The sequence below is a fragment of the Zalophus californianus genome, chromosome X (genome assembly GCF_009762305.2).
Source record: "Zalophus californianus isolate mZalCal1 chromosome X, mZalCal1.pri.v2, whole genome shotgun sequence".
In the NCBI taxonomy this organism is placed as follows: domain Eukaryota; kingdom Metazoa; phylum Chordata; class Mammalia; order Carnivora; family Otariidae; genus Zalophus; species Zalophus californianus.
In genome coordinates this window covers 108,780,024-108,798,939 of record NC_045612.1, presented here as the reverse complement: position 1 = coordinate 108,798,939, position 18,916 = coordinate 108,780,024, and the positions used below count along the sequence as shown (strand labels likewise).

Sequence of the window (18,916 nt, the reverse complement as noted above, 5' to 3'; positions counted from 1 at the left end):
TGTGTTTTAGGCTCCCTGGAGCACAGCACTGTGGCGCTTGCTGGAGTTGTGTGATGTGGGCCTGCCCTTCCCAATTCTAATCCCTTTGCTATATTCGCTCAATGCTGGATTTGATTCCCTGTCTTGGTTAATGGTCCCGCCAAAACCGGAAAATTGGGAATAAGCCTTGATTGCCCCGTTCCTTCACTTTCCTCACCAAGTCTTGTTAATTTTCCCCTCCTGAAGTAGACAAGCTGTCTTCTCTTTCTACTTGCAGCTTCCACCTCAGATTCCTTCTTGCCTACTGAAACCATTGCACCAGCTTCCTAAGGGATCCCTCAGCTGTCATTCCCTACATTTCAGCCAGAGCGATTGATCAGAAGGGTAGCACTGATCACATCATTCCCTTATTTAAACAAAAAAAAAAAAAAAAAGAAAACTCCATGGCTGCTCCCTACAATGTAAAGTCCAAGTTCCTTAGCAAGTCTTCTGATACCATGTACAACTTTTGTGTTCTAGAGATAGTTGGCTGTATGTACCTATTGCTCTTTATACCGTGTATGTACCTGTTGCTCTTTATACCGTGTTCCCTTACTCCGTGTGTTTGGCTCAGCCCAGGTGTGTCATGTCCTGAAAGTTTTCCTGATCCTCCAGACTGGCCTAAGGGCACTTTCTCTGGTACCCCATCCTACCCTTTTCCACATACTGTTTGTCATATTATTTTGTAAAGATCTGATTCTGCATTTTTCTTGACCCAAAGCCTTTTATTTAACTTCTGGGTGGCTGGGACCTTTTATTTTCAGCTTCAGTATGGTACCAAGCACATAGTAGGGATTTAATAAATGTTCATTGAAATAAACTGCACAGCGACTGACAGTCCTGTCGATGCACATGAAAGGTTTCAGAGAGCCAGAGGTGTGTTTACTGCTCTTGCTGAGATTGCCTCTTAAAGCCTTATAGTGGCGTAGGGGAAGAATGGGTCACATTGAGATGAATGGTGCCCCCTCCCCCGTTAATCCACGTATAAAGCATCAGATTGCCCAATGTCAATTGCCAAGGATTAGAACTTTAAGAAACAATCTTCTTTCCTGTGTAAAATGAGTTTATTATTTCTACCTTTTGTTTACTGTTTTTTTTTTTTTAAAGATTTTATGTAGTCATTTGACAGAGAGAGACACAGCAAGAGAGGTAACACAAGCAGGGGAAGTGGGAGAGGGGGAAGCAGGCTTCCTGCCAAGCAGGGAGCCCGATGTGGGGCTCAATCCCAGGACCCTGGGACCATGACCTGAATTGAAGGCAGACGCTTAACTACTGAGCCACCCAGGCACCCCTGTTTGCTGGTTGATACTCTTTTTTTCTTAAAGTCTTTTTTTTAAGATTTTATTTATTTATTTGAGAGAGAGAGAGAGAGAGAGAGAGAGAGAAAGCACAAGTAGGGGGAGAGGCAGAAGGAGAAGCAGGCTCCCCGCTGAGCAGGGAGCCAGATGTGGCGCTCGATCCCAGTACCCTGGGATCATGACCTGACGCTTAACTGACTGAGCTGCCCAGGCACCCCGGTTGATACTCTTTAAAAAAAAAAAAAAAAACAAAAAACAGCATGGTTTTGCAGGACAGGGTCTAGAGCTGCACCATCCGCTGTGGTACCAAACATGTCCACATGTAGCTCTTTAAATTTAGATTTTTTTTTAAAGATTTTATTTATTTGATAGACGGCAAGAGAGGGAGCACAAAAAGGGGGAGTGGCAGAGGGAGAGGGAGAAGCAGGCTTCCTGCAGAGCAGGGGAGCCCCATACAGGGCTCTATCCCAGGACCCTGGGATCATGACCTGAGCCAAAGGCAGACACTTAACAACTGAGCTACCCAGGCGCCCCTAAATTTAGATTTAAATTAAAATGAAATAAAATTTAAAATTCAGCTTCTCAGCCAGTAGCCACATTTCAAATGCTTTAATAGCCACATGTGGCTAGTAGCTACCATATCCATGGATGGCACAGATAACAGAACAGTTGTGTCATCACAGAAATTTCTAATGGCTAGTGCTCATCTGTAGTAATAGGTGTTGGAGGTTAAGATTGAGGCATTGAAACACAGCTGTATTAGGAAAGCAACCAATTTGTGATATGTATTGTTACCAAATTCCTGGTACCACCATAGTCAAGGATCGGCCTTTTCAAGCACTATTAGGAAATATTTTGCATTTGAAAGAGGTACTAGTCTGTTATTGCTCTATCTTCCAAATGCCATGGTAAAAGGAAATTTCTAGTGCTGGAGAAAGCCTCAGACAATCTGGTCTAGTTACAGAGGGGGAAGCTAAGACTCCAAAAGGTAAAGTGGGCAGCCGTTAGTGGCAGAGTTCTGGGCTTCTCACCCTCAGTCCACTGTGCTCTTGTGCGGTACTTCTTAAGCTGTGTCCTCTGTGATTGATGCCAACGGGTTAAAAAGGATGGCTTGGGAAAAAAAAGTCCTTTAATCTCAGGGGGTTGAACAGTTTCATCATGATAGCAGGTAATGATCACTGAGCCTTGGTGAAATCAATGCTGCTAATAAAAACGAAGTACTCCCAAAGACCCTGTTATTGTGTCTCACTTTCTTACAGATTCTAAGTAAGTCAGTTGTTGCTGAATGCTCCATAATTATGAAAAGAATCTTACTCTTTGCATATGGGAAGATATCCTGTCTTCATTATGACTTTTTCAAGGTTGAATAATCCTGACTGCACCTGGTTTCAGCTAGTAACTTTGGGGGGAATGTAATCTTTGTTTACCATGATCTTTTTGTGGCAAATGAGGCATAAACAGTGTCAAATGTGTGCATGAAGTGTGATATTAGTTTGACTGTAAAATGAGCTATTTGAATCTGTGAATCCAATATTAGGGTCTTTATTTTTCTTTGCATGGAATTTTGTTTTTTCGTCTCTAACTGTTGTGAGGATGACTTTTAATTTTCTGAGCTCCTGTGATTTTTTTTCTTTTTTAATCGTTCCCCACAGTCCTCCCTTCCCTCTCCTCTTCTTCCCCCCACCCCAGCTGAAAATCACACAACTCTTTTAAGAATTTTAATCATCTGCAGAAATGAAAATTTTTAGATGGTCTTATTTCTGCTAGAACGAGTGACAAAAGGAAGCACTGATGAGCTGTCTTGTGAAACTGGAGTAATTGGCCTTGTGAACAGTAGCCTTTGCATGTGCCAGAATTTTCTTAGTGTCTCAGACAAGTGGCTGTGTTGAGTGGCTATGTTGATTACTGCTGTCTAATTATGCCCAGAGCTCAGGATTTTGCACAGTGGCCATCTTTTAGGTTGACTATCCAATCTCTGGAGTCCTTTCTTGATGTCCAGTTTTTAGGAACAGTGACTTGATGTCTGTCTAGAAAGGCTTGTTTTTACTTTGTGGTATACATTACATAGGAATCTCAAAAGGGGCATGTCTGCTGATTTGGTTACTAGAACATTTGTTACACAGAAATAGAAGAGCAAGGAACCTGACAAACACTACCTATCCAGATTTTTAAGTAGTCTATGAGGTAGAAAGGGTAAAATAGGAGAGAATAGTTGAACCGTATTATGAGATATTTATGATTATATAGAATAAGGTATATGAGATCTATTATGTTTTTCCCCAAATACAATTTTACATATAAAAAATATTGATGTACCATACATAGTTATTATTATACATGAATGTTAATTTTTATTGGTAAGTACAAGTGCTAAAAAGCAGTTTAGTATTCTTACACTTTATAAGAGGTTTAAATAGGAGATTCGTTGGAGAATAGTTTGCTTTTTTTGTTTCTTTTAATCTGGGTAGTCTTGGTTCTAGGGAAGTTTTTTTCCCTACACTGACCTAGGGTATCTCTCTAATTTCTGAGATAATGTCTACACTGACCTGGGATGTCTCTGCAATTCCCCAGGGGTTTCTGCACTAACCTAGGGTGTCTGTCTCAGTAGTTCCCCAAGTGTGTCTACTTGGACTTGGGATGTCTCCCCAGTAACTGAGGTTTGTCTACATTTACCTGCGATGTCTCTAATTCTAGGGAAAATGTTTACACCAAATTAGAGAATCATTCTGTCCCCTGTAACCATCTCAGTGGTTACAGGTTTTACTAGTGTGATATTGTCATGTGGCTTAAGTACTAAGTAAGCGAACTGGGCTTGCGGAGTGGGCAGCAGATACAAATTTACTGTAAAAAAAAAATGCGTCATGAAGGCATAAATGTGTGGACACATTCAGTGAGCCTTTATATTGCCCCTTTAATGTGATATAATTGAAATGTTTCTTTTCTCGTGGTTTTCCCTTACTTTTAGGTGTGGTATTCCTGTTTGGCAAAGTTTGGATCGAATCCGCCGAAACCCATGTGAGCTGTTGCGTCATGGTGAAAAACATTGAGCGAACACTCTACTTCCTTCCCCGAGAAACGGTAATCATTAGTAATTCGCCTCTAATTCCCAGTACATTGTATGTTTTGCCACCAGCCGTATTCTTCAGCGGGGCTATGACTTCTCCACAGCCTTGATGCTGCTTTTTTGCTGCCTGCCTAGTAACCACTGGTGTCAGCAGCTTCTTGGGTTGGGAAAAATAGAGAATGGAGTAAAACGGTGTTTTTTGACTTGTTACAGTGTCAAAGTATGAGTTTTAGTATATAATAGTATCTTCTCCCCCACTCCTCATTGCCATAGTAATCAGGGTTGGGAGTGTATGGCTCTAAAACATCACAGGGCATTTGGCCCCGTTGTCATGCTTCTACTGTGCACACAGCAGTACCGGTCCCTCCACAGCCGTTGAACCAGCTCAGCTCCATTTGCTCCTCCTTTTTAAATTGGGACTTACCCCATCCACACTCCCCTACCAAGCCCAGCCTCCCCCCCCCCGCCGAGATCTCAGTTGAACTGTGAATCTGAAGCTTCTTGGTCAGGATTTACAACTCTCTTCTCCCATTTTGTAGAATCAGTCCTTTTTACCTGATGTGCTTTTATGATGCTACTGGGAAGATTTGGGCATTGGGTTTAGTACATTTTTGGGGTCTGTTGCTATCTTTGAACTCCTCTATAAGACTGTTCTTTTAAATGTTTAAATGGCTGAAGGTGAAAATTAAATTAGATTTGGGTTTCTTGTTAAAAAGATCTCATGTACAGATACTTTTTTTCTCTCCCCTCTCCTCTCCATGGGAGAGCAGAAAATTGATCTAAATACAGGAAAAGAAACGGAAACTGTAGTTACAATGAAGGATGTTTATGATGAATTTGATGAGAAAATAGCAGCAAAATATAAAGTCATGAAGTTCAAGTCCAAGGTTTGTATTTGGTGATAATTTTTCCCCCCACGTTTATTAGTTGTTTATTTCCTGACTTACAAAATAGTTCTTGTATGTCTTCTTTGTGCAAAATGTCTTTTTTGTGGCTATAATTCATTGAATGGAAATTTCACAGATATCAATATAAAATTAGTATGTAAGATTTGTAAAAATATTTTCTTTGTCTTTAAACTGCTTAGAAAATAATTTTCCTGAATTTGAATAGAAAGATAACACATAGCAAAGTAATTTCTAATCCTTGTAGCATATCTTGTGTTCTTTTTCTGAAATGGAGAAGAAACTCTTCTGATCTTGTTTTTATTAGTTATTGGCAGGTTGTTTTGGTCAGAAGGTTAAGGTTTTATATTTAAAAATCAGGACTATGATGCTATTTCTGATAGGATAAAAATCTATTATTTGTGTGTTACATATTGATCGGTCTTGATTATAGTGTGATTATAAATGACACCTTTGGCCATCATCATAGAGGCTTGTAACTCAGCATACTTTTAACAGTGATTGCAGGAGAGGAGGATTGAGTTGCTGAAGATAAGGTTAATCATCTTAACTATTTGAGCTTTGAATTATGGCTGATGGATCAGTTCTCTAAAATTTTAGAAATAGTGTGGTATAATGGTGAAGAGTGTAGGTGCTGGGATGAGACTGCTTGTGCTTTAAGTCCTAGCCATACGACTTTGTAGTGTGTGACCTTGGACAAGGGCTGAGTGAATTCTCTGGGCCTGTTTGTTCACCTGAGAAATGGGAACCTATTTCAAGAGTTGTTGGAAGAGTTAAGCCACTGAATTCTTATTAGGTGATTAGAACAGTCCTTGGTGCTTCGTAAGCACTCAGTAAATATGAGCTGTAATTTTAATGCTAATTCTAGCAAGATGGAGTTGGTTAATATTGAAGAGTAGCAAATGATTTAATACATTAACATTATAAAAATCTTTAATCTTTTATTTCCCTTCTTGAATGCAAATATTTCTAAGTTCTCTAGTGTCCAGGAGAAGTCTTGTCATTGGATGTTTTAGTCCTAGTGGAAAGGGGGAAAGGGTGCTGTTTTGGCTTTATTTACCTTTGTGTTCCATAAGGATACTAGATTCCTCAGTGTTGAATACAGGGACATGTGTTGTGCATGTAATGCTTGTCATTTTAATTTGCAAAAAGTTTTTGTCTTAATGATTTTTAAATATCTACTTACCCAGCCAGTGGAAAAGAACTATGCTTTTGAGATACCTGATGTTCCAGAAAAATCTGAGTACTTGGAAGTTAGATACTCGGTAAGTCAAAGAAAATTACTGGGTTTTGGTTGAGCATGACATTCCTCTATTTTTGAAATTTCAACTGGCTTTCAATTAGGAGTATCAGCAGGGCTCCTCAAGCCCACAGTTCATTGAGGTGGACTTACAGTAATGAATAATTAAAATGGATAAAATTAATTTGAATATATAGAATACCGGTTGTACTGCCTTTCTCGGCTTTCAAGTATGCTTCTTTAAATAAATAAGTTGAAACTGCACAACTGCTTACTTGTCAACTGGAATAAATGCCACATAATGGAGTTGAACATCATTAGTCTCTTGAAGTGTCCCTTCTGAGCAGCAGAAAGGTGAGAGGACCATCAGCGTCGCTGTAGTGCTGCTCTTGCTCTCCTGATAGGCAAGGTCATTGCTACGCGATGTTAATTAACTGGGCCTTAACCTCTTTTTACCTTTGTTAGAGAGTTTTGATCTCACAGTGTTGGAAAAGGAAAACTGTTAAGAAATGTTTCTGACAGTGGTGATGAAAAGTACCATAGAAGCATTTTAAATGAGTTCCACTCTTGCTTTTATTCTTCTAATGGAGTGGTACTTATCTGGCTATTCTTTATCAGTAAGGCATGTACAGTTCTGGACAGAAATCCTCTTTTGGGGGAGCTTCTTGGCCTATTTTTCTTCTAATGGATGCCATCAAGATGCATTATTTTGTCATTGTGAATTGTTTTTGTGTCCTACTGTGAATTGTTTTGGATTTCATTTGTTGCAAATTACATTTCATATATATCAAAGGGGTTTCTTCCGGTGGTTTGTAGAGAGGCTTTTGTTTATTTCAGATACAGACTTTGGAAAATGTGAAGTAATAGTTTTAAACAAAAAAGGTTTTTTTTTTTTTTTCCCTCTTTGCCTTTTTCAGGCTGAAATGCCACAGCTTCCTCAGGATTTGAAAGGAGAAACTTTTTCTCATGTATTTGGGACCAACACATCCAGCCTGGAAATGTTCTTGATGAACAGAAAGATCAGAGGACCTTGTTGGCTCGAAGTGAAAAATCCACGTAAGGAAACATTTACGTTTGAAAAGCCAGATTGCTGATAGAGGCAGTTTTTAGAAGTTAAGGAATTGGTCTCTGTATTTCAGTGTGTCTACTTCCTTTTTTATGTTGTTTTCCTCAAGGTATTCTTGAGTGAGTATAGGGAATATGTTTGGAGCCACTTGATCCCTGCGGTGCCTGGCAGTTTAATGGGAGGGAGGCCTTTGTGAGTCCAGGGGGTCGTTGGCATGCATCCCTCTTTGTGCTGCTGTTGGCATGTATTTCTGAGCCGGCTGATGACGCCCACCTGCTGTACATAGTGGACTGGTGGCCTCTGAAGGAGGGCAAGCATCACTGCCAGAGGCGGCGAGTGCTTGTTTGGTTTCTTACCTGATGTTTTCAGTGTTTGCATCTGTAATACTCTGTTTTGGCTTCGTGAATCTCTTAAAAATGTTTTGTGATTCCTCCAGGGTGTTTTTTTTTTTTTTAACCTATTTGGGGTCCTGGATTCTTCAGAAAATCTGATGAAAGCTGTGGACCTTTTTCCCAAGAAGATGAACGTGTGTGTACACACACACACACACACACACGGCTTTGCATACAATCCAGTAATTGGGCTTATTTTTAGTTAGATGTTGTAATAAGACATTCTTGTGAGAATATGGGGTTGCAGACTATGTCAGTTAATCACAGATATCTTAATTATAGTAGTTTTACTTTTTCAGCAATGGCTATTGATCTGTTGTATCTATTCTCTTTCAGAGCTCTTGAATCAGCCAGTCAGTTGGTGTAAAGTTGAAGCAATGGTCTTGAAACCAGACCTGGTGAATGTGATTAAAGATGTTGGTCCTCCTCCACTCGTGGTCATGTCTTTCAGCATGAAGACAATGCAGAATGCAAAGACACATCAAAATGAGGTAAAGAAATAGGGCAGGTTTGTGTACCCATGCTTTAGATGCAATGCTTGCTGAACTGTACAACTGTTCTACAAGGGGAAATTGTTCTTTCTGGAGAAGAAAGAATACTAATGCACTACCAGACTCCATTTTGGAGAATGAATTGAATTTGTTGGATGTTGGAGTTTTTCTTTAAAGACTTAAATTGTTGGACTTATTTTTATTTTTTGTTTTTTGAATTTTTTATTTTGGCAAACTTTAAGTGGACTTGGAATAATATAATGAACTCCCATATTCCTTTTACTCACATTCAGTAGTTAGTAAGATTTTGGCACACTTGTTTACCCCCCTCTTTTTTTTTTTCCTGTTGAAGCATTTTAAAAGCTGAGGTCAGATATTGTGTAATTTACCATTGTATACTTTGTATGCATCTCTCAAAACATGCACACTTTCTTGCACTTAGTAACTATACTGGTGATACCTTGATACCATCTAAAATACTCAATCCATATTCACATGATTCTGTTTATCAAAAGTGTCTTTTTTTATTGAATTATATTTGACATCTCTTAGTTTCAGGTGTACCACATAGTGATTTGATGTTCTTATGCATTACAAAATGATCACTGCGATAGGTCTGGCAATCATCTGTCACCATATAAAGTTATTACAATATTAGTGACTCAGAAATGTTTTCTACCAGTTGGTTTACTTGAATCAGGATCCATATAAGATTCACAGATGGTGTTTCATTTTTATGTCTCTTGAATCTCTTTTAAATGGGAGCAGCTCCCTCCCACCCTCTTTTTCCATTGACATTGACTTATTTAAGAATCATTTTCATTGTCTCATAGAATGTCCCATTTTCTGTGTTTGGTTCCTTGTGTCATTGGACTTCTTCCTCTATACCAGGGGTTGGCACAGTATGGCCTGTGGGCAAATCCAGCCTTACCATCTGTTTTTGTAAATAAAGTTTAATTGAAAGACATCATGTCTATTCGTTTACGTATTATCTGCAGTTGCTGTAGAGTTAGTAGTCATGACAGGGGCCATGTGACCTGAAAGCCTAAAATACGTAGTATCTGGCTCTTTACAGGACAAGTGTGCTGGCCCCTGCTAGTTAGCACTAAAGAATTGATTAGATTCAGTTTTGACTTTTTGGGTCAGTATACTTTATAGGTGGTGGTATGATATATTTCATACTGCAAATTATATATCAGCTGGCATATAATGTCTGGTTAAACCACTATTAGTGGGGCTATGATTGATTAGTGGGTGTTAAACCACTATTAGTGGGGCTATGATTGATTAGTGGGTTCAGGTTTTCATCTAAAGGAGGGTTTTTTTTAACGATGGTACTACTGATGTTTTGGGCTGAATTATTCATTGTTGTGAGGGCTGTCCTAGGCATTGCGGGATGTTTAGCAGTAATGCTGGCCACTGCCCGATGCCAGGTAGCACCCCTCCCCCCTACCTGTGACAACCAAAAATGCCTCCACACATTTCCAGGTGTCCTCTTGAGGTGGGGACCAAAATTGTTCCTATTTGAGAACCACTGGTCTAATGACCCCCCCCTTTGTTTTTTACCTGAATTATTTCATTAGGACTTGTAAAACAGTTTTTTAATTCTCTCATCCTTTCCATGTTTATTAAACATGTTAAACATTAGAACGTTTATTAAAATTTTCTATAAAATTAACTTTTCCTCATTAACCACCACTATTGGTTATGCTGCAGTAGTTCATACAGGAAAGATGAGGTCAGTGTGTGCTTTCTCTTTCATTGCGAATTTTCTGAGTAGGAAGTTGGGGGCCTGCATTACATGCAGTGTTGACCAGTGATTTGTTTATTTTTGTTGTTACTTTTATTTTGCTTCCTCTTTTATGGAATATTATGAACTCACAGGTTTTATATTTACTCATTATGTTTCAGTTCATTGCCGTCATTATTACTTACTTTTGATGCTTAAATTTGTCTTTGGTCAGTGGGAGCGTCTTTATTGTTCGCTTCTAAATCCTTTTGACATTGAAGGGGATGTTTTTTATTTATTTATTTATTTATATATTTTTTAAGATTTTATTTATTTATTTGAGAGAGAGAGGATGAGAGATAGAGAGCACGAGAGGGAAGAGGGTCAGAGGTAGAAGCAGACTCCCTGCTGAGCAGGGAGCCCGATGCGGGACTCGATCCCGGGACTCCAGGATCATGACCTGAGCCGAAGGCAGTCGCTTAACCAACTGAGCCACCCAGGCGCCCTGAAGGGGATGTTTTTTAACAACAGCCTTTTGGCATTGTTTTTACTCTGAATTTTTTTTTTACTATGTGATTTGATCTTTTTTTTTTTTTAAGATTTTATTTATTTATTTGAGAGAGAGAATGAGATAGAGAGAGAGCATGAGAGGGGAGAGGGTCAGAGGGAGAAGCAGACTCCCCGCCGAGCAGGGAGCCCGATGCGGGACCCGATCCCGGGACTCCGGGATCATGACCTGAGCCGAAGGCAGTCGCTTAACCAACTGAGCCACCCAGGCGCCCTGTGATTTGATCTTTTAATAATAATTTAGTAGATGGCCGTAGTTAACAGTTAAGTGTTTGGGAAAGGTTTAATTACTTAAAAAAAAAATACCCATCCTCTAGCCCCCACAGTGAGGTTTCTCATACCATTTCACAATAAAGGAAGTAGGGCTTCATGGAGAAATGGCTGATTTAGGGCAGAAAATGTCCAAGATAAGCCTGAAATACCTAGTTATACTAGAAAACAAGGACGATAATTAAAATCTACTGAAGATGTGTCAGAAGGGCCTAGGAGTCAACTTGGAGTTTCCTAATGGCAAAGATGGGACAATTTGAGTACGGATAAGGGTAGCTGCAGCAGATTGCAACACATGAGTTCGCATTAATCGTGTAAGCACTAACAACCCTGCATTGGTCATCTGTGAAGGCAGCTAGGGAACCAACTCACTGGTTTGAAAACTGGTAAATAAACAGATTGAATCTAGCATTTCTCTTGATCTTTTTATGAACTCATATTGTACCTCAGGTAACCAAATAATCAATGAAGGGAAGTTTCACTTTATAGAAGGTTTCCATCCAAGAAGTGATGAAGGAAAAATTGAATATTACCACTTTGCAATCCCTAATGAGATAGTGGATCTAGCAACCAGTGGTTGCTAATAGCACCAAAAGAGAGCTAACCAGACATGATGTGCCTGTGCCGTCTGATAGAAGTAATCAGTAGCACCTCTAACATACTCATGCCAAAAAACAATGTGATTTTGATCAGGCCTTTACATCTAAATGTGAATTCACCGACAGTACAGAAACAGAGGAATGTGTTAAATGGTATTATTGGAATACAAGCAGCAAAACCAATACTGTGGGGATACTCTATAGGATGAATGACCCAGTTTCTTCAACAATGAATTGCAGAGAAATAATAGGTGGTGAGATATTGTGCCTATAGTTTTACATATCAACCAATTGCAAAGTATGGACTTACTTGGTAAATAAAATTGAGATTGTTGGGAAAACATGAAAATTTGAATCCTGCCTGGATATTTAGTGATCTTAAGGAATTACTGTTAATTGTATTAGCTATGATTGTGTTACATTTTAAAAACTTACTATCTTTTAAAGTAGTGGTTCTTAACGGGGTGAGATTTTGCCCTTTAGGAGACATTTGGTCATGTCTGGAGACATTTTTGGTTGTCACAACTCGGGAGGTGGAGGGTGGTGCTATTGGCAGCCAGGGATACTGCTAAACCTCCCACAGTGAACAGAACAGCCCCCATAACAAAGAATTATTTGGTCAAAAGTGTCCATAGTGCTGAGGTTGAGAAACCTTGTTTTAGAGATACCTGCTGAAATATTTGTGGATAAAGTGATAGGTCTGAATTTTGCTTCAAATAATCTGGGTGGAGGCAGGAAATGGATAGGAATATTGATGAGTTGATAGCTGAAGGTGAATGATGGGTATATGAGAGTTGACTTTGCTGTTTTTTCTCTTAGTAAATGTTGAGTGAGTGAGTGAGTGTGAGTGAATGAATGAATGAATGGAGAGACATTTTGCAGTCCTAAGTAAATTAGATGGCTTCCTAAGGGTTTAGATTACTTGGTTAATAAAGTTGTTGACTCAGCAAATGTTTCTAAACAGTGTGCTAGTGTGATGGAATACTTGTGACTCAAAATACAGAGGAGGAGACAGATATTAGCCCGATAGCAGAAATAGATGTGACACTTAGAAAAGATACATGTGTTCTGGATAGCATCAAATAAAGGAAGCTACCCAGGCCTAGGAGGCCAGGAAGGTGTCACTGGTTAGGGAAACTTCTTGGGATGGTCTGAGATCAGCCCCTGTGGAAGAGTGAAGGCAGCAAGCCTGGCAGTGGGAGAAAACTGCATTGCAGTTACAGCAAAGGTCTCAGCCAATCCCAGGGAGCTCAGGCATAGCGATGACCCTTCAGAATTTCTCCAGCTTTCTTAGTAGTTGGGAGAATGAGGGCCCTCGTCCTGAAGAGGACTTCTGGGTGACACACCACAGTATCCACCCCAGAAGTCTTTTCTGAAGAAGTAGGGATGGACCTTGCATACTGGTGGGTGAGTAGGAGTTAACTAGGCACAGAGAAAGGGTTTTTTTTCCCCCTAGGGGCAGCAAGCTTTCTCCAGCATGGTGCCATCGGAAGCCATTGTTGGTGTCAGCACAGAAACAGGGAGACCACGTAGGAGGCTAGTAGATGAATAGGTTGATATAAAACATTGAAATCTGGATATGAACATACAAAAGTTTAGGGAGAAAAGTCTCTTAATAACCCCAGCCCTCAGAGATAACTACTATTAACATTTTTGTGTATTTCTTTTCTGTCTTCTCTGCGTATTTTATTAAAAAGTTAGGATTTTATTATAGATGTGATTTGATTTTCTGCTTTTTTCTACAGTTTTTCCTGTGCCTCTACTGTTTCTGATCACAACAGCATTACTTGGTGTTCACAAAAAATTGAGGAAGTACCAGTTTTTTTTTAAAAAAAGTAGTCTCTACACCCAAGTCACATCCCTGAGATCTTGATTCGCATGCTCTACTGACTGAGGCAGCCAGGCGCCCCAGAAAGTACAAATTTTAAAAAGAAAATGAATACCCACAATCCCTCTTTCCCAGCTTCGTCCATGGTTGGCATCCTCCAGATCATTGGTCATGCATGTCTATAGCTTGTTTTTTAAAGATTGAGTCTTTAAACATCACTTACCTGTTTGTTTTGAGATCCCTGGCTAGGAGTCAGGAGTCCTGGGTTCCAGTTCCAGGTCAGAACTTGTTTTCCCCTTCTATTTTCTCTATTTTTGTTTGTTTAAATACTTTCATAATAAAAAGTTAAAATATCTATATGGACTAAAATATTTATCTTTTAATGTTCTGGGTAGTTTTGGTGAGAATGCGGAATGCACACTAGGCATCTGATAAGTGATCTTTTTCCCTCCTTTGTTTGCAGATTATTGCTGTGGCAGCTTTGGTCCATCACAGCTTTGCATTAGATAAAGCGCCCCCACAGCCTCCCTTCCAGTCACACTTCTGTGGTATGTATATTTTTGTAGCTGGTCTTCTAATGGCTTGATTTTAATTTTTCTTGTTTTTTTCTCCGGCTGTTGGATCAGTAACTTTTTCTTTTCTTTCTTTTTTTTTTTTTTTTGATGTTTTCAAGAGTAGTTAGTACATATTGTTAAAGAAGTTTTTTTTTTTTTAATTTTTTGTCAGTTGTGGACACTGTTTTATTGGATTGGTGGCTCCTATTCATTTGGTTTATTTTGTTCAAGGAGAAGTTGGGAGGCAGTTTGACATTTTTTTTTCTGTTCCAGTGGTTATTTTATTGGGGTACTCTACTTTTTTTTCCCTAGGTCAAAATTACACTTTCACTGTTTCCTTTTCATGATGTCTTTCTAAAGCCCATCATAGAAGCCTGACCAAAGTTTTCTGTGTGGTGAGGCAATATGCTAGGGCATAAATGAATGTCTGCCTATTTAGGAGGAGTTACAGTATATCAAATTAGAGTTGGGTTTGCTCTGCATAAAATTCAGTTGGTGAAAAATGTTGAACAGAAATCTGCATGCCATGAGTCAGTCTCCAAAGAGGATTCTGACCTATTCCATGTTGAGACCTTGGCCAGTTAAATAACCATTTTTTTTCTAAACAAGAAAAGGGCAGAATACTATTGATCTGTTATATTTCTTGAAATCTTTTCTAGCCTAGAACCAGCAGTTAGATGGGGCAGCATCTCCTGTCTGATTTTGTGGGTATTGGGAAAGTGGGACTAGGAAAACAAGCAGAGAAGGGAATACCATGTATTATTAATGTGAAGTTTCACTCTTTAAGTGGGGTGGAATATATAGAATGAAAAAAATGGTGAGAATATCCTGGAAAATATGTGGAAGAGAGCAGTCATGAGCTCATCTCAACATGTATTTATTCACCTGCTCTGTGTATGTCACAGTGTGAACAGCTCTTTTGAGTGGCATGGAACTTAGTGAGGGAAGCTTTGGTCATCTTTATTTTTCTAACTTTGAGAAGGTTGGTGTTCCTTCATTGTGTACTAGTTAAGGCTTTGGTGGTGGGGGGATTCCCTTTGGGCAAGACTGTTAAACATCTTCCATTCTGACATAGATGGGTAGATGTTTCATGAAAGTAGTTTTAAACAGTTACAGGGACTTACGGTTCTGTGCATGGCTATTTTTTTTTAATCTTTTAAACTTTAAAAATTGAGGTATAATTGACATGTAACATTATTTTATTTCAGCTGTGCAACATGACAATTTGATAATTGTATGTATCGTGAAATGATCGCGCCACAATAAGTCTAATTAACATCTGTCATCATAGAAAATGGTTTTTCTTGTGATGAGAACTTTTAAGGTTTACTCTCTTGGCAACTCTCAAACATGCAAGACAGTATTATTAACTATAGTCACCATGCTGTACATTACATCTCTATGACTTATTTTATAACTGAAGTTTGCACTGTTTGACCCTCTTCACCCAGTCCCTCCTCTACCCCCACATCCCATCCCACCTCTGGCAACCATCAGTCTGTTACCTGTATCTATGACCTCATTTTGTCTTTGTTTTTTTTAGATTGCACATATAAGTGAGATCATACAGTATTTATCTTTCTATGTCTGACTTTCTTCGCTTAGCATCATGCCCTTCATGGTTTGTCCATGTTGTCACAAATGGCAAGATTTTTTCCTTATTTTTTACGGCCGAATAATAATCCATTGTATAAATATACCACTTTTTTTTTATCTGTTCATCCATTGATGGGCATTTAGGTTGCTTCCATTTCCTGGCTTTTGTAAATAATGTTGCAGTGAACATGTAGGTGCAGATATCTTTTCAAGTTAGTGATTTCATTTTCTTCAAATACCCAGAAGTAGAATACCTAGATCATAGGGTATATTTATTTTTAATTTTTTGAGGAACCTCCATACTGTTTTCCACAGTGGCAGTACCAGTTTACATTCCCACTAACAGTATACAAGGGTTCACTTTACTCCACATCCTAGGCAACACTTATTATTTCTTTTTCTTTTTCTTTTTTTTTAAAGTAGGCTCCATGCCTACTTAGTGGGGCTTGGACTTACAACCCTGAGATCAAGTGTCATGTGCTCTACTGACTGCGCCAGCCAGGTGCCCCTCTTGTCTTTTTGATAATAGCAATTCTGACAGGTGTGAGGTGATATCTCCGTGTGGTTTTGATTTGCATTTCTTTGATAATTGTGATGTTGACCACTTTTTTTTAATTTTTATTTTTTTAAAAAGATTTATTTATTTACTTGACAGAGAGTGACACAGCGAGAGAGGGAACACAAGCAGGGGGAGTGGGACAGGGAGAAGCAGGCTTCCCGCCAAGCAGGGAGCCCGATGTGGGGCTCGATCCCAGGACCCTGGGATCATGACCTGAGCTGAAGGCAGAGACTTAATGACTGAGCCACCCAGGTGCCCCCACTTTTTTTTTTAAGATTTTATTTATTTATTTGACAGAGAGAGACAGTGAGAGAGGGAACACGAGCAGGGTGAGTGAGAGAGGGAGAAGCAGACTCCCTGCTGAGCAGGGAGCCCGATGGCGGGGCTTGATTCCAGAACCCTGGGATCATGACCTGAGCCGAAGGCAGACGCTTAACGATTGAGCCACCCAGGTGCCCCTTACGTTGACCACTTTTTCATGTACCTATTGGCTATCTATATATCTTCTTTGGAAAAATGTCTATTCAGAGCCTTTGCCCATTTTTTTTTTAAAGTACCCTCCATGCCCACTGTGGGGCTTGAACTCACCACCCTGAGATCAAGAGTCACTTGTTCTACTGACTGAGCCAGCCAGGTGCCCCAGCCTTTGCCCAATTTTGAATTGGATTGTTTGTTTTATAGCAATCGAGTTTCAGGAGTTCTTTGTATATTTTGGGTATTAACCTTTTATCACATATATGATTTGCAAATATTTTCTCCCATTTGTTAGGTTGCCTTTTCATTTAGTTGATGGTTTCCTTTGCTCTGCAAGAGCTTTTTATTGTGATGTAGTCCTACTTGATTATTTTTGCTTTTGATGCCTTTCCTTTTGGTGTCAAATCCAAAAAGATCGTCACCAAGACCAATGTCAGGGAGCTTACTGCCCGTTTTCTTCTAAGAGTTTTATGGTTTCAAGTCCTTATATTCACTCTTCAATGCATTTTCACTTAGTTTTTGTGTATGGTGTAAGATTGTGGTCCAGTTTCATTCTTTTATATGTGGCTGTCTAGTTTTCTTATCACCATTTAGTAAAGAGACTGTCCTTTTCCCATTGTGTAGTCATACCTCCATTGTCATAAATTAATTGATCATATATGGATGCATTAATTTCTGGGCTCTCCATTTTGTTCCACTGATCTAGATGTCTGTTTTTATCCCAGTACCATACTGTTTTGATTACTGCAGCTTTGGAGTATAGTTTTAAATCAGGGAGCGTGACACCTCCTGCTTTGTTCTTCTTTCCCAAGATTGCTTAGGCTACTTGGGGTCTTTGTGGTTCCATAATGAATTTTAGGATTGTTTGTTCTGGCTTTTCTTTTGAGGTCCAACAACATGACCGATGGAAATACTTGAACTCTTAACTTTTTAGAGATTAGGGGGTATTTGTTTATATTTACGACAGTTTACATTTGGAAACGTGCGGCATATGTGTACTTGAAATTGGACTAAGATGGTGATGGAATCTTTATTTTTTTTCCCTTCTTACAGTTGTATCTAAACCAAAGGACTGTATTTTTCCATATACTTTCAAAGAAGACATTAAGGAAAAGGTAAAGGACTCATCACTTACTCCTTTTAAATATGAAGCATCTATTTAGAAAAAGAAAAGGAGGATGGTGTGGATTAGTAGAATAGGCTATTTTATATGTTAATTTATTAGATCTGTTCTTGCTAGATTGGACTGTGGCATTAATCCATTCAAAATGTATTAGAAAGATGAAAGTAGAAACATTTAACAATGTATAAATGTTTTGCCACCTGAAAATAATGTGGTTCTATACCCTATTAGTAGGTGGATAGGCTCAAATCCTCCTTCAGAGAGCTTTCCAAAATGCGTGATCATGGTGATTACTGTTTTGATGCAATGTTAGGTAGAGCCCCTTCCCCTATCCTCCAGCTTGAAGAAAGCCAAGTGAAGTTGGGAATACTGGATAATAAAGGGGACACATATTGGAAAGGTCGATATGGGCTGGCCAGAATTGATCAGCAATCTCTCAACTGCCAGTATACTCCATGGAGAAGTTTTCATGGGTCCCTAATAAAATAGGGGGTGGAAAAAAATAGTGTAATGTAGTGAGTTTGTCACAAGGTAAATGTATTCAATGTAAAGAATTTGTTTTTTGGAGAGTATGTTTCTTTTGTGAAACGTTTGTGCTCATAAATTTGTGGGTTGGTTTTATTTTTTTAATATCCTCACTTGACAAAATTTTAGCAAACTTGTCAGGTTCCACTTATTTTAAGTTGGCTTGAGAAGTCCAGCAGTCTGGGGTAATGTTGGATCATGCTATTATTTGTGAAGTGCTCTGAATTAAAATGATCTTGGAAAATTCTTTTAGAGTCAAACTGATATTTGTAGCCAAGTTAGTTGTAGAAAACACATAGCTATCAACTTCCATTTTAAGAGAGTCTTAATAAGAGTGGATCTTTTGAATACCTGATTTATATTCAGTAATCCAAGTAGAAGCCTTTTGAATGAAGATAGGTTTTATTTATACTTAAGATGCCTATAATTCTTAAATGTATGTTTGCTTTCAGTCTAGTTTCTTATTTATGGGTTCTTACACCATTCTTGGAGATTAGTTTATGCAATCCTTGGGATTTCTTTATGTGGTAAATTCATAAACAGCAAAGTCTACCAGGGATTATACAGGAAAGTAAGTAATGTTTTTGACAGGTACTCGGATTCATATGCTTGTTCATA

At 38.9% G+C, this 18,916-nt stretch overlaps 1 protein-coding gene across 4 annotated transcripts in view; it reads left to right on the top strand.

The window, feature by feature from the left end:
• Positions 1-18,916, top strand: part of POLA1 (DNA polymerase alpha 1, catalytic subunit) — a 299,305-nt gene that overhangs the window by 20,343 nt on the left and 260,046 nt on the right. For all 4 annotated transcript variants that reach the window (XM_027609335.1, XM_027609332.1, XM_027609333.1 and 1 more), the window contains exons 11-17: positions 4,282-4,394; positions 5,151-5,267; positions 6,476-6,550; positions 7,443-7,581; positions 8,320-8,474; positions 13,931-14,015; positions 17,704-17,765. In XM_027609335.1, the coding sequence (XP_027465136.1) occupies positions 4,282-4,394; positions 5,151-5,267; positions 6,476-6,550; positions 7,443-7,581; positions 8,320-8,474; positions 13,931-14,015; positions 17,704-17,765 (746 nt within the window). The remainder of the gene's footprint in view (positions 1-4,281; positions 4,395-5,150; positions 5,268-6,475; positions 6,551-7,442; positions 7,582-8,319; positions 8,475-13,930; positions 14,016-17,703; positions 17,766-18,916) is intronic.